We start from the raw sequence: 12,641 nt of genomic DNA, 5'->3' as shown, positions 1-12,641 counted from the left end.
CCTGTTTACCCCCTTCTGCTGATCCCACTATTCCAGGATTTTTCCAAGTCAACTTGGGGAGGCAGAGAGCCTTACAGATCACTCTGCCATTTTGGCTCCTGGGAGTTCAAGTGTCTTACAGACATTTAATCTGCGGGCTGATAATCTCAGGAGTGGTTGTTGCTGTTACTGGGGGTCCTGAACTTCTGTCTCCCTCAGTTCCGTTGCACTCCCTTCCTGTGCTGATATGTTTGAGAATCCACACTGTGGCTTCTGCTTCAGTTCACCCTGGTGATGCCTGCTCAGCTCTGCTATGGCAGGATCTGCTCTGGTACAGCCTGTGTGCTCTGTGCTCCCCCAGTCCCTTGTAACAGATCCTTCCCATTGACCTTCTGGGCTGACCTGGGCTAGAAATCTGTCATACTCTGTCTCCTAGTAGATTCTACCACTCTAAAATTCATTCAGAATCTCATTTTAGAGGTGTCTGAAGGAATTTGTGATAGAGCTTAGGTGAGTACAAGCTCTCACTCCTCCATCTTGACTCTGACCCTCAAAACTGATTTTTCCAAAAGCAAATCTAGTGTCATTCCACTATACGATGTTGTTTCCTACACTGAAAAAAAAAGAGATTGCACTAGATGATATTTAATTCCTCTTTCCTTTAGCATTTTAGGGTTGTATGATTAGTTGATTCATTCTGTAACAACTGGTTATGAACACAACTTCATTTCCAGAGCATTCAGGTGGGAATTGAGGGTAAATTTTAAGTTAATTTAGGGGTTAAGGGAAATCTAGGTGGAGTGAGATAAGTCAATCACAACTTGCGCTAGTGCAGTGACCACAGTGTATATCTGCATTGTTCCACTGAGTAATAGTGAAAATGGAAATGAGTTGCAGTTTATTTCCCCAGATGGTAACCTTGATTTGAAAAAGGACCTTCCATCGCCCCAGGCACCATCAAATCTGGACATTTTACAACCTTCTTCTTAAAATACCATATATTTGCAGCAGTAAAAGATGTTACCCATGAAGAATTAGGGAGTTTATTAATCTGTTTCATGGAAGATAGTTAGCCACTTCACATTATACCAAGATAGATTAGGTAAGCAACTGTGAGATCCAGGAAACATCTGCTAAACAAAATCAAAATTAATGGTAAACAGAATGGGATTCTTAATGACTTCATCTTATCCAGATGCAGAGAACAATTAAAAGGGCTATTAGAGACAGCTGCCAATTAGAGACTAATTCCAAGTGCTTTCAGAAAGGAAGATTTGAGCTCTCTTCCCATGTTCCCATGAACTGCTATGCCAGGTTGGTTTAGCACTTACACACCTCTGAATAAACCTTATAACTACCCTGGCTGTACCTGTCTATCACTCTCTGCCTTTCTCCTTTAACTGAGACAGCATCCTTCCCCCAGCTATGATCTGCATCACCACAAGGCAGAGGCTGCACCTACCTGTAATAACACATTGAACAGCTTCCTGGGAAGCTGGGTCAAACAACATGGCATGGGTGCCTGCCCACACACTTGCAGGCCCTAATCACAGAGAACATCAGTCAAGATAACTCAGAGATAACCCCTTGTTCCTGAGAAGCAGGTGACAAGAACTAAAATTGAAGTAACCACTTTGCTCAGCTGTCTGGAGGGCTCCCTGCAGCTGTAATTGAGGAGGAAGGGAATCAGAGCAAAGTATTGGTTTCAGGCAAATGGTTTCTAGCAATTACAATCACTAGTGGCCTCTCACTTCTGACACTGAGAAAAGGAGGCGTGCACCCTGGCCTCCCTGCCTTTGGACAAATCTCCAGAAAGGATGGAGAGTCAATTTTAGGGCTAGATGAAGAAGATGTGAAAATAATAAGAATTAGAAAGAAGACAACTGCTCATGACATCTGGAGAGAGGTAGTGGGTGGGGGAGGGGTAGTACTAGAGGTTTAGATACCTTAAAGGACAAGATTTGAGCAGCTTATTAGAGGAATTAACTATTGTGCTTCTCAATTAACCTTGACAAATATTTAGTAAGCATATAAGATACAAAGCCAAAAATAAGGCGGTCCAAGGCCTCAAGGAACTGACATTCACCATGTCTATTCAGATTAATATAATGGAATTTGAGTTGACCTCAGGAAAGGTCCTATGTAAGGAGAGGGGCTTGAATTGAGTCATGAGGAAAGAGAGCATCCCAGGCAGGGAGGACAGCCTAGCCAAAGGCAGAGAGGAAAGAGCTGAAATATAATGGCATGTCTTTGAAAGATCAATAACAGAATTTCCATCACCTGGACCTAGACTGTGGCTAGAAGTAAAGATCATAAGAGGGGCGTCTAGGTGGTACAGTGGATAGAGCACAGGCCCTGGAGTCAGGAGGATCTGAGTTCAAGTTTAGTCTCAGACACATACTAAGCTGTACAACCCTGGCCAAGCCTCTTACCCCAAATTACTGCCCCCCAAAAAAAGCATATATGGGGAAATAATGGGAAATTTGTATGGAGAGAGGCTCCAAGCAGATTACATAAGGCTTTTCAATGTAATTCCTATTTCATACCCCTCTCCTCCTGCTTACTATCTCTCAGATTTCTCATTTTTCTCTCAGATTCCTTTAGGGTAACATTTGTGTGCAGAGATGTCTTTTCAATGAGATAAAGAAAGAGCAGAGTTGTTAAACAACTTCCATCAATTAAAGGTTTAATGAACCTTGAAACTATCATCTCAGAGAAAACTCTTGTACCTACAGCAATAAGTCAAGCCCCTAGAAAGCAAATATTTCAGCTCCTCTTGCTGCTCTGGTCCTGTCAGTGCTAATGAAGCTCTGATATCCTAAGTTAACCCTAGTTACTTGAAGCAGCAAGTTTTGGAGTAATGGCTTCTCATTGACAAATCAGGAACTGAACTCAAAGAACACCTGCAAATAGAGAAGTCCCTTGCACGGAATGCAAGCTCCTTGAGGGCAGAGACTGTTAGATTGCTACCTTTGTGTCTCCCATACCTAGCACTGTGCCTGGTGTACAAGAGATGCTGGATAATATTTGTCAATTGATCTACCACATCAAAATATCCTGTTACTACCAGATTTGCTTAGGGACTCACTGTCAACCATTCCTCCACTGCTAACAGTACCCACTCATGTTTTACACAACCTCATGAAGCATCTTTGAATGAATCACAAGAGAATATCCATCACCTGCACCTACAATTCTGTCATTCTATGAAAGAAGTAAAAAAAATAATGTAGAAATTCTGTATTTAACCAACAACTTCCCTGAAGGTCAGAGAGGGTCTATAAAGTTTGCAGATAACCTGTGAAGGAGGCTGGAACAGGAAGTGGATTGGAATACTCAAAAGGCATTCAGTCCTAGCTTCATTGTCCCCATAGGGTCCTGGTCATTGAGAATGAAGATAATAAGCCAAAGGCTTAGGATGGGTCATCTGGTTCAATCCCCTGATTTTACAGATGAAGAATCAAAGGCTCAAAAAGTTCAAATGATTTCCCCAAAGCCACAGTGTCAGTAAGTGATAGAAGGAGAGTTTGAACTCAAGTCCTCTGACTCTAGAGGTCAGTGAACTTTCCACTGTGTCATGCTGCCTTCAGAAATCCCAAAACCCTAGGGGGAGAACAGTTTAACATAAGATTTGTCTCTGACCTGAGGCATTTGCTGTGAAACCACAATGGCTTACTTTTATTTGATGACAGAAAAATGTATTCGTGCTTCCATCCCTCCACTTCCCCCACTCCCTCTTAGGACACACTGTGATGTTGAGAAGATTCACAGCCTAAGGTCTTGAATTCCTAGACTCACATAAGCCTTAGATAGAATGCCTGTGGTATGACTTGGTGACATTAAGGGAAAGATTTGCTTGTTCCCTCGTTCATGACAGAAACAAGCAGTAGATGAATGATGCTCTATGGAGCAGGTAGGAGGAAGTGTTATATAACATCAGGTCACATTTGCTGAAAATCTGTGCAGAGAATTGGTCTGCCATAAAAGCAGGATGATTTGTAAGGGAAATAATAACTAGGAAGCTTTGAATTTTCCTTTGAGTGTCATTCATGAAGAGTTCTGGTGACAAAGACAGCAAGTACACTTGGTCCCTTCCTCATGCTCTCTTTCACAGGACAGCTGTGAGATCCCTATCACTCAAGACAAATTTCTACTTCAACAATTAGAAACTCTGAAGAGATTAAACTCAATACAGAGATAAGGATGGGATCTACAATTTCATTGATAGTGTGAAATCCCTGGATGAAGAGTAGCCTTCCTCAAATGGAGGTCAATTACTCCTCTTCAACCTTTAGTTTTTGAGAGTTATCTAATTACTAATTGAGTTATCTAATTAGTTAGCTAATTACCTAATTGAGAGTTACAAATAGGGTTAAGTGACTGGCCCAAGGTCACATAATCAATATGTGATAAAGGTTAGACTTGTACCCAGGTATTTTTGATTGCCGAGTTTGCTCTGCATGCACTCTTCATGCTGCCTCTCACACTCAGTGTACAAGATGCAAATTAAAGACAGTACACATTCAATGATATACCTCTTTCTTGTTGTTGTATAAATCTTCTTAATTCCACCTTATAAAATCCCTGTTTACCTTGGAGTCCTTTGGACAGAGCTCCTCCAGTCATGGTACTATGCCATGAGTAACATGGCACAACCTCTTTTCCCAAAGGAGAGTTCCAATTATTTGTAGCCAACTAGTCTAACACCAAACACATTTCATATGACACATCAAGTGTATTGAAGATCACTATGGAAAATGCAGAATCAACTGAGGTTAGTCAGATTTTACCTCTTCCCTGGGCAAGGGGAAAAGAAAGGGATATGTCACTGGAAACAGGCAGTGTAAGCAGCAAGTTGATAAAGATGTAACCACCATGCACCAAGCACCAACTGAATTGTACCAACCTTGGTTTGCATTTTTATTTAAATTTACTTATGAAAGTTGCACTTATAAAGTATATGTGAATACTCTTAGAATATAAAGTAATTTATTCCCAAGGAGATGGCCAGGTCTGGTTGCGCCTCATCTGTACTGTGGAATATCCTTGGATCAAGACATAGATAAAAATGTCCTCATTGTATTTTTTTAAATGTATGAATGTATATAGAAATGTAGATATCAATTTAAAAAATGATTCAGTCAGTTCCTTGAACTTAGTAAGTCATGTCCATTCTTTGTTCATTATGAGAAGGAACTTAGAAAGAAAGATAAACCTGTGACCTTGTCCTTTCCTCACTCATGATCTATCTCAGGGTCCTGAAGACCAGTAAGAGATACTGCTCCAGTGAGATCTATGTCCCAATACTGTGTGGGTGACTCCATCATAGACTAAAAGGGGAATATCTAAGTCACAGAGCTGCGTCAGACTTTGAAAATGTCATCTCCAACAAGGAATGCTTCTTTCAATGTCTCTCTTTCTGTAACTAGATTATCCAAGCTGATGTGTCACATGGAGGTTAAGACTACACTAGATAAAGAGAATCAAGAGTCATGTCACCAAAAAATAAGCCAGTTCTTCCTATTTCAAACAACTCTGTTGATGCTCAAGGACAGTCCTAAGGACAAAACGCAATGTCAAAGAGGTGCCTCAGTTCTTTTTTGCCTCTGAATTTTTACTTCACTGAAATAACAGTACATGCCAGGATATATATATCATATACATATCTATGGTCCAGGAAAAAAAGAATAACTTTGAAGACTAAAAGCAAAAGCATAGAAATTTTACAGGAGTTCAGTGGATCTCCACAAAAGATCCCAATTGCTCTAGGGCAGGCAGAAGTGGATTTTTAGTTAAAATCAAAGGCTATCTAGGCCACTAGCCAAACTCCCCAGAATAGAGGTGGAACAAGTAGCAATGAATCCAAACTAATGAAATGGGAAAATTGCATTATACATTTACACCCACACACAAAACACTGAGAGCTGGATGGAAGAGAATTTAGAGGTCATGTAGTTCAACTCTCTCAGGAAAAAATAAAATTTGAGAATTTAAATTATTCCCTCCAGGTCCTACAAATAGTGATTATCAGAGCAAGGCTCTGAATCTATTTTTTTGGACTCTAAATCTAGTGCTTTTTCCCACTGTACTACAACACCTACATACAGTTTTAGGGCACTAAGACTTTTGGGACACCTTTGATAATGAGAAATAATTATACACAGTAATCACAGTGCTTAAGAGGGGGAGGTAATGCACTGGTAATCCACTAATCTGGTAACTAAAAGATGATTGTATGACTGTGTGTCATGTCTATGTTTCTCATTCTGTCTTGTCTGCTGACTGAAAGGATTTTTTTAAATGAATAAGAATAATCCTCTTGTACAAGCAAAAGATTGCATAGGATTAACACTCATGTGATTTCCTCCTTAAGAAACAAGTCTTGCTAAAAGCAATAATGGTGGGTAAAAGAGGACATTATTATTCTTTCTTAAGAGGTAAAATAAATTAATTTAGAGACAATTAGCTCTCTCCTTCCAGTTCAACAGACTTTTTTCTAGAGGCTTTATGAGCCTCAGTAAAAAGATTTTCCATGGTAGCTTCCTAACCTTCCTAGCAACCAAAATACCTTAAATTGCAAACTGGAAATTTGTGGTAAAAATATTCTTCTTGGAAAGCCTGGTTATTATCGTGCCTCTCTGTTTATGTTCATCTTTCATTTTCAAAGAAGGCCATGACATTAGAGAAATGATGCCATGACTTGCATTTGACTTTGTTTTGAATGAGGGAGGTCTGCGCAAGGTCACTAGCCTCACTTTCCCTTCCTGAACCATCTGGATCCAAGTGACCAGATTTTCAACAAGATGACTGGAGAAGGTCCAGGATGCAATGGGAGACCACCGCCTGTTCAGATACTCACTTAGAGTGAGGTAATGCCCATTCAGCGAACAGACCTCCTTAAGAAGTAATCAGGGAATGGCCCCTTTAATAAGCAAAAGAAAAAGACAAGTAAATGAAGTTGGGAGGGAAAGAGCCCACTTTCAATCGGAAAGCCTGACACTTTACTCACTAAGGAAATTTCTAATCTAGCAATGCTAGAACTTACACAGAATTGTGGTGACTCCTTAGACCTCAGTTCAGTTTCTAGAAATAGGGGCAGGAGGGTATGATTTTTAAAGAAAACTCCTGGAGACCAGTTCTTATAGAATTACAGAGATCACTGCCATACGTTCCCCAGCCTCTCCCCTCCCTCGTCCCAATAAGTTATGTGACATTCAAACAAGAGGCAACCAGCAAATCTGAAGTCTCCTTTAGCTGGAGAAAATAACTTCCCAATGACAATAGCTGAAAAAAAAATGCTTCCTTACCTTTTCTTCTAGTGACTTCAAGACTTCTAAATTCCTGCAAGGCAAGAAAAAAAGAGCTTATGGTTTTGAAATCTACAAGAATAATACATATATATCCACATCCCTGAAAATATCTGACCTCAGCTGTTCACTAACTGTGGACAGCTTACGACAATATAGCAAGTCATCTAACAAAATTTGAACTACTGAGCATGTAACAAAAATAAACACTGGAATATTATCTTGGTGGGGGAAGGGCAAGGAATATACCAGGAAATATCTATTCCATTACAAATAAAAGGATTCAAAAACTTAAAAGTTTTCAGTTTTATTAAAGCATATGTAATTTTGTCAAATAAATAAGCCTCTAGTAAATACTATGGCTCATGCACTGTGCTAAGAGTTGAGGTTAAGAACAATAAATAAATAGTTCTTGCCTTTAAGGCAACATATATCCTAAAGTTAAGAAGAGAAAGAATGCACCTGAATAAGGGTATACAAAATGTATTCAAAATAAATAAGGCAAATTTGAGGAAGGAGGCCACTAGTAGCTAGGGGGATGGTTCAAGAAAGGCTTCATATAGAATGTGTTCAGTAATTTTGAAGGAAACAAGGAATGTTAAGAGTCAGGGGAGATGCAGCAGTGTATTCCAGGAAGTGGGGAAAATAATGCAAAGGCTCAGAAATAGGAGATAGATTGGAAAGACAGTAACAAATCAAAATTTCTTCTTGACATCCTCTAGACTTAATAACTAATTGAAACTTCCAACCTTAAGGAAACATCCATTGTATAACTAACTTAAACACTTTTATCTCAGCAAAGTCAGGATTCTCTCCTAGCCCAATACTACTTCCTAAATCCCCATAATTAAAGTGGCAAATGATTCGGGCAATGTATGGATTGACATGACCTACTTTTAGAACGATCCTTTCCTTTAGAATATCAGCACATTTACAAGCATTTTTTTTCCATTTCCAGTAGGTATGCTCAATAAAAGAACCCAGGAATGCTGCATTCGGGAGCATACAGCAGAAATATAGGGTTAAATGCCTGCAAGATTCTGGTCATGGCATTTACTCTAGTACTTTCTGACCAAACAGCTCTCCTCTTCCTTTTCTGGATGTGTCATATTGTTCATTCATTAATAATGAACTCAAAGCTATGAAGCTCATCTAACGCAGGTATTTTTCTATAAAGTACATTGTAACCTTCTTATGCCCAGCAATACTAGATAGTACTACTTCAGCTTGATACTTCGGGGCCATTTTAAACATCAAAGTTGCTAATAAAAAACACAAAAATGAGAAAAATATAGCACTAAATACCCAAAAGGACACTAATTTCCATCATGAGAGGTAAAACAGCACACTTTTGCTTTGCTTGACCTTGGCCTTAGCTGGTAATGTGTGCATCAGGCATGGTTCTGTGGTATTGATATGGGGGTTAAAAATAAGCTTATCAAACAAGCAAATTCTCAAATATGGAAACCAAGAACAATGAAGATTGATTGTACATCAACTGCCTAATTGTACATCAACTGTCTAATCTGCCCTTGTGCAGTTTTTCAGCTGGTAGATGACATGAGGGGACCAGGTTTGGGAAGATTTGGGAAAAGATTAGAGTACCATCTCCTATGCAGTTTTAGTTCATGCAGGTTTAATTTCCTTTGGTCCATCCAAACTGGATAATTTACTATTCTCTGAACACAGCTCAGATACTCACATTTCTCTGCTTCTGTTCACAATATGCCTGGAATGATATGTTTTCAGATCTCCTCACCATCTCTCACTCTCTAAAACTTGCTACCATGCTTCAAGACCTAACTGACATACGATAATTCTCCCTGAAGTTTTCTAACTGTCTCTTTTCAGACCATCCCACAATACTCTGTACATTCTCCTAAGCCCCTCATTATAAAAATCTACTTCTTCTTGTCATCATTTCTGTCCCTTTGAACTGTATGGACTGTGTGTCATTTGTCCTTTATCTACCCACGTGAAGGATAGGGTGGGAAAAGAGGATTTAAATAGTGCCTACCTACATGTCAGATGCTGTATGTAGTAAGCTCTTTATAAATCTTACATCATTTGATTTTTGCAGCAACCCTGGGAGGTAGTGTTATTATCCTCATTTAGCAGTTGAGGAAACTGGGGCAAACTGAGGTTAACTGACTTGCCCAGAGTCACACAGCTAAGTAAGTGAAGCTGGATTTGAACTCAGGTCTACCTAAAATGTATTCATGTTTATAGAATTAGAAAAACAAATCTTTTCAAAGATTAATTTCTTCCCTAATTTTAGTCCATTTTTGTAGACATGCTGTAGCTAGTCAATGACACTCATGGATGAAGGTAACAATCACAGATATGGACTGATCACATCATAAGATCTGAACTAGAAAGGACCATAAGGGACTTATGTACTTGTTTTACAGATGAGAAAATTAAAAGTCCAAAGAAGAGTTAAAACAAGTTGTCCAAGATGATATTGTAAGGAAGGAAACAAACATATATTAAGTGCTTAACTGCCAGGCACTGTGCTAACTACTTTGTATATTTCATTTGAGACTCACAACAACCTTGGGAAGGTAGCATGCTATTGAGGAAGCAGTGTCTGAGGCCAGATTTGAACTCAGGTCTTCCCGATTCCAGAGTCCAGGATTCTAATCATTGTGTCACCTAACTGCTGTATATTGCAGAACCAGGAAACAAACCCAAATTCCAACTGCAAGCTCATTGCTCTTTCTGCTATACCAAGTAGTAACATAATGTATGGAGGACAAAGAAATACCATACCCCTATTTGCTGCAATTTCTTAGGTTTCAGGTTAACAGCTGTTTAAAACTGATATTATTGGTACAAATAATTGTTATTATTGGAAATAAACTCTTGCCTGATCTTCTAGGTCTCTCAGCTTTTCTTACCCCACAGAGTGAATGAGCTTTGATCTTGAGAGCTTAGATAAACTAATAGCAGATGGCTATTTCTACCATCAAGACAGGTCTTCCATTCTTGTTTTCATCCATTTTGTTTTTACTCCATGGGCACAGGACTATGGGCCACCTTCCAAAGGCCTCTTTAATTCTCCTTAGATGTCACAGCACCTGATATCCTCAAATCTTTCTTGCATCCCTGGTTCTCAGAACCCTGAGAAATCAGAGGTACATGATCTAATTTCCCATCACTAAGGAGAACTCACATTATGCCCAGTTTTGAAACACCTTTCCTGATTTCTTAGCAAGACCCAGCTTAGTATGTTGGAGAATGGAAAACCTAGTCATTTCGTTTGTTTCCCAGACAAGCTCTAGGCAGGTATTAACTCTCCCTATAGACAATAGACCCCATGAGTCAACAGTCCAAGATTACTGTCTAAGTGTTCTAAGAAATTGCTTATATCCAAGTACAGCGTCAGTTCAAACACAGTTAGCTATTGTGGTACAGGCTAGTGGCTGTCACGAGATCAACAAATAGACTCTGAAATATTTAAGAGAAAGGGACAAGCTACTTTTCAGCCAACTTACTCTGCTCCAGAAAAGAATGTGTTCTTTCTTTCTGTCTATCTATTTCTCCTCTGCCACTGTTCCCAACAAAGCTACAATTTTGCTTTCTCTTTTCCCTTCTACACTCAAGCCTAACCTTCTACCACAAAGCCTTCTCTATTTAAATACATTTTGGTCCCAAGTGGGAGAAAAATTCTTCCCTCTCAGTTCATACACCATCTACTAAATGAGGCTTTCCTGTGATTTACCCTAGATGTAGGTGGTTCCCATCTTGCCCTCCAAAAAAATGGAGTGATAATAACCTACTATGTACAGGCATTGTGTCCTAGATGAGTATACCAAGATTTATAAATGACAGACCCTGATCTCAATGAGCTTATACTCTTAATTTGGGGGAGATGAGAAACACTGAAGTACCTAATGAAGTAAAAATGTTAAGAGTAAGAGGTGAAGTTTATCTGGGATAGCAAGGAAAGCTTCATGGAGGAGCCATGGCAAAATGATGAACAGAGAGGTCTGAGTGTTAAAAGGGTCTTCTGCATATATACTGAAGTCATCAAAGGTGATAATTGAGTATAATAAGGTTGGAGAAAAGTGAGCCAGGAATAAAGTTCCTGAAAAAGGTGAAAAGATATAGTTGAAGGTCATTGGCAAGGATCAGGTCACATACCTAATTAATGACAAAACAAACTGTAGGTCCCTCTAGGCGTAGATTCACCTTATATATTTCTTTATCCCCTTCAGCTTCTGCAATGAAGAAGGTGCTTCATAAATCCTTGTCAAATGAATTAACTAGCCAAGGCTAGATCCCAGGATTCCTGACTCATGCAGTGCATTATGCTACACTTCTGCAGCTCTTCTTAAAGTGGGGAACCCTATATGGGGTTGCAAGAAATTTGGCAATAGTAAAAGGTTTCTGAAAGTACAGTGACCAAAAATTAATTCAAAATCAAATGTTATGAATCCAGTTGCTTTTGGCAGTCCTTTGCCAGTGTTGTATTGCAAAATTTCACTGCAGCCTTGGTTCTGAACACAAAGCATAGGCATGCCATCAGGTCGTGCACTGCCAGCAAACACTGCTGAAATCAAAAAGGGGTCTTGAGTGGAAAAAGTTTAAGCCCTGTTCTCCAGCACAGTTTCATAGCATAGCTAACTCTTCATAAAAGTCTATATATGACATGCAAAAAGTCTCCCCTTACTCCCTATCAATATTTTCTAAGCACTCACATAGTGTACTCTGTAGGAGTATGTATATAAGGAAATGTGTATAAGGAAAAAGACATACAATGAGGCAATAATAGAGGATGCAAGAAAATAGCAGAATGAAAACAACTCTTCCCCCTTAACGGAAGGAAAAAAAAAAGCAGCCTGTACAGAAAGGCAGCTGGCACTAGGTGTCTACATGTTTAGTAAGAGCTGACCACACAAAGGATGTTTATTGTACTGCAATACACCAACAGCTTTACTTTTGTTCTTAACCATAAATTTCACAATACACTTTAAGTGTGTGTTCCCTATGACAACACAGAACAGACCTTTGCCTAAATTTGGTGAGATTTTTTTTTTGTTTTCAGCACTCAAAAATAGAAGCAATATAGATTTCTATTCCACTGAAGCAGTTGAATAAAGACATGGCATTCTGTGTTAGACAAGGAGTATAATAATGGCAACAAGCATGGGATATGTTTAACATCCTGTTAGGATTTATACCAATTCAATGCCTGCCTGGCACATAGATTGATTATGGATACTCAAGAAACATTTATTGAATAAATAAATTTAGCAAAAATCAAATTCTATGAACTTTTAATTAGAACCTTTCCACTGATACTGCATTGTGCTATAAAAGTTGAGTGAATAAATGCTATTGGAGAAATAG

The 12,641-nt window shown here is 39.1% G+C and overlaps 1 protein-coding gene across 3 annotated transcripts in view; it reads right to left on the bottom strand.

Annotated features, from left to right (window-relative positions):
• FSTL4 (follistatin like 4) overlaps positions 1-12,641 on the bottom strand; it is a 785,658-nt gene that overhangs the window by 726,597 nt on the left and 46,420 nt on the right. For all 3 annotated transcript variants that reach the window (XM_072629961.1, XM_072629963.1, XM_072629962.1), the window contains exon 3: positions 7,287-7,320. In XM_072629961.1, the coding sequence (XP_072486062.1) occupies positions 7,287-7,320 (34 nt within the window). The remainder of the gene's footprint in view (positions 1-7,286; positions 7,321-12,641) is intronic.

This window comes from Notamacropus eugenii, chromosome 1 (genome assembly GCF_028372415.1).
Source record: "Notamacropus eugenii isolate mMacEug1 chromosome 1, mMacEug1.pri_v2, whole genome shotgun sequence".
NCBI lineage: Eukaryota > Metazoa > Chordata > Mammalia > Diprotodontia > Macropodidae > Notamacropus > Notamacropus eugenii.
This window is presented reverse-complemented; position numbering and strand designations above follow the sequence as displayed.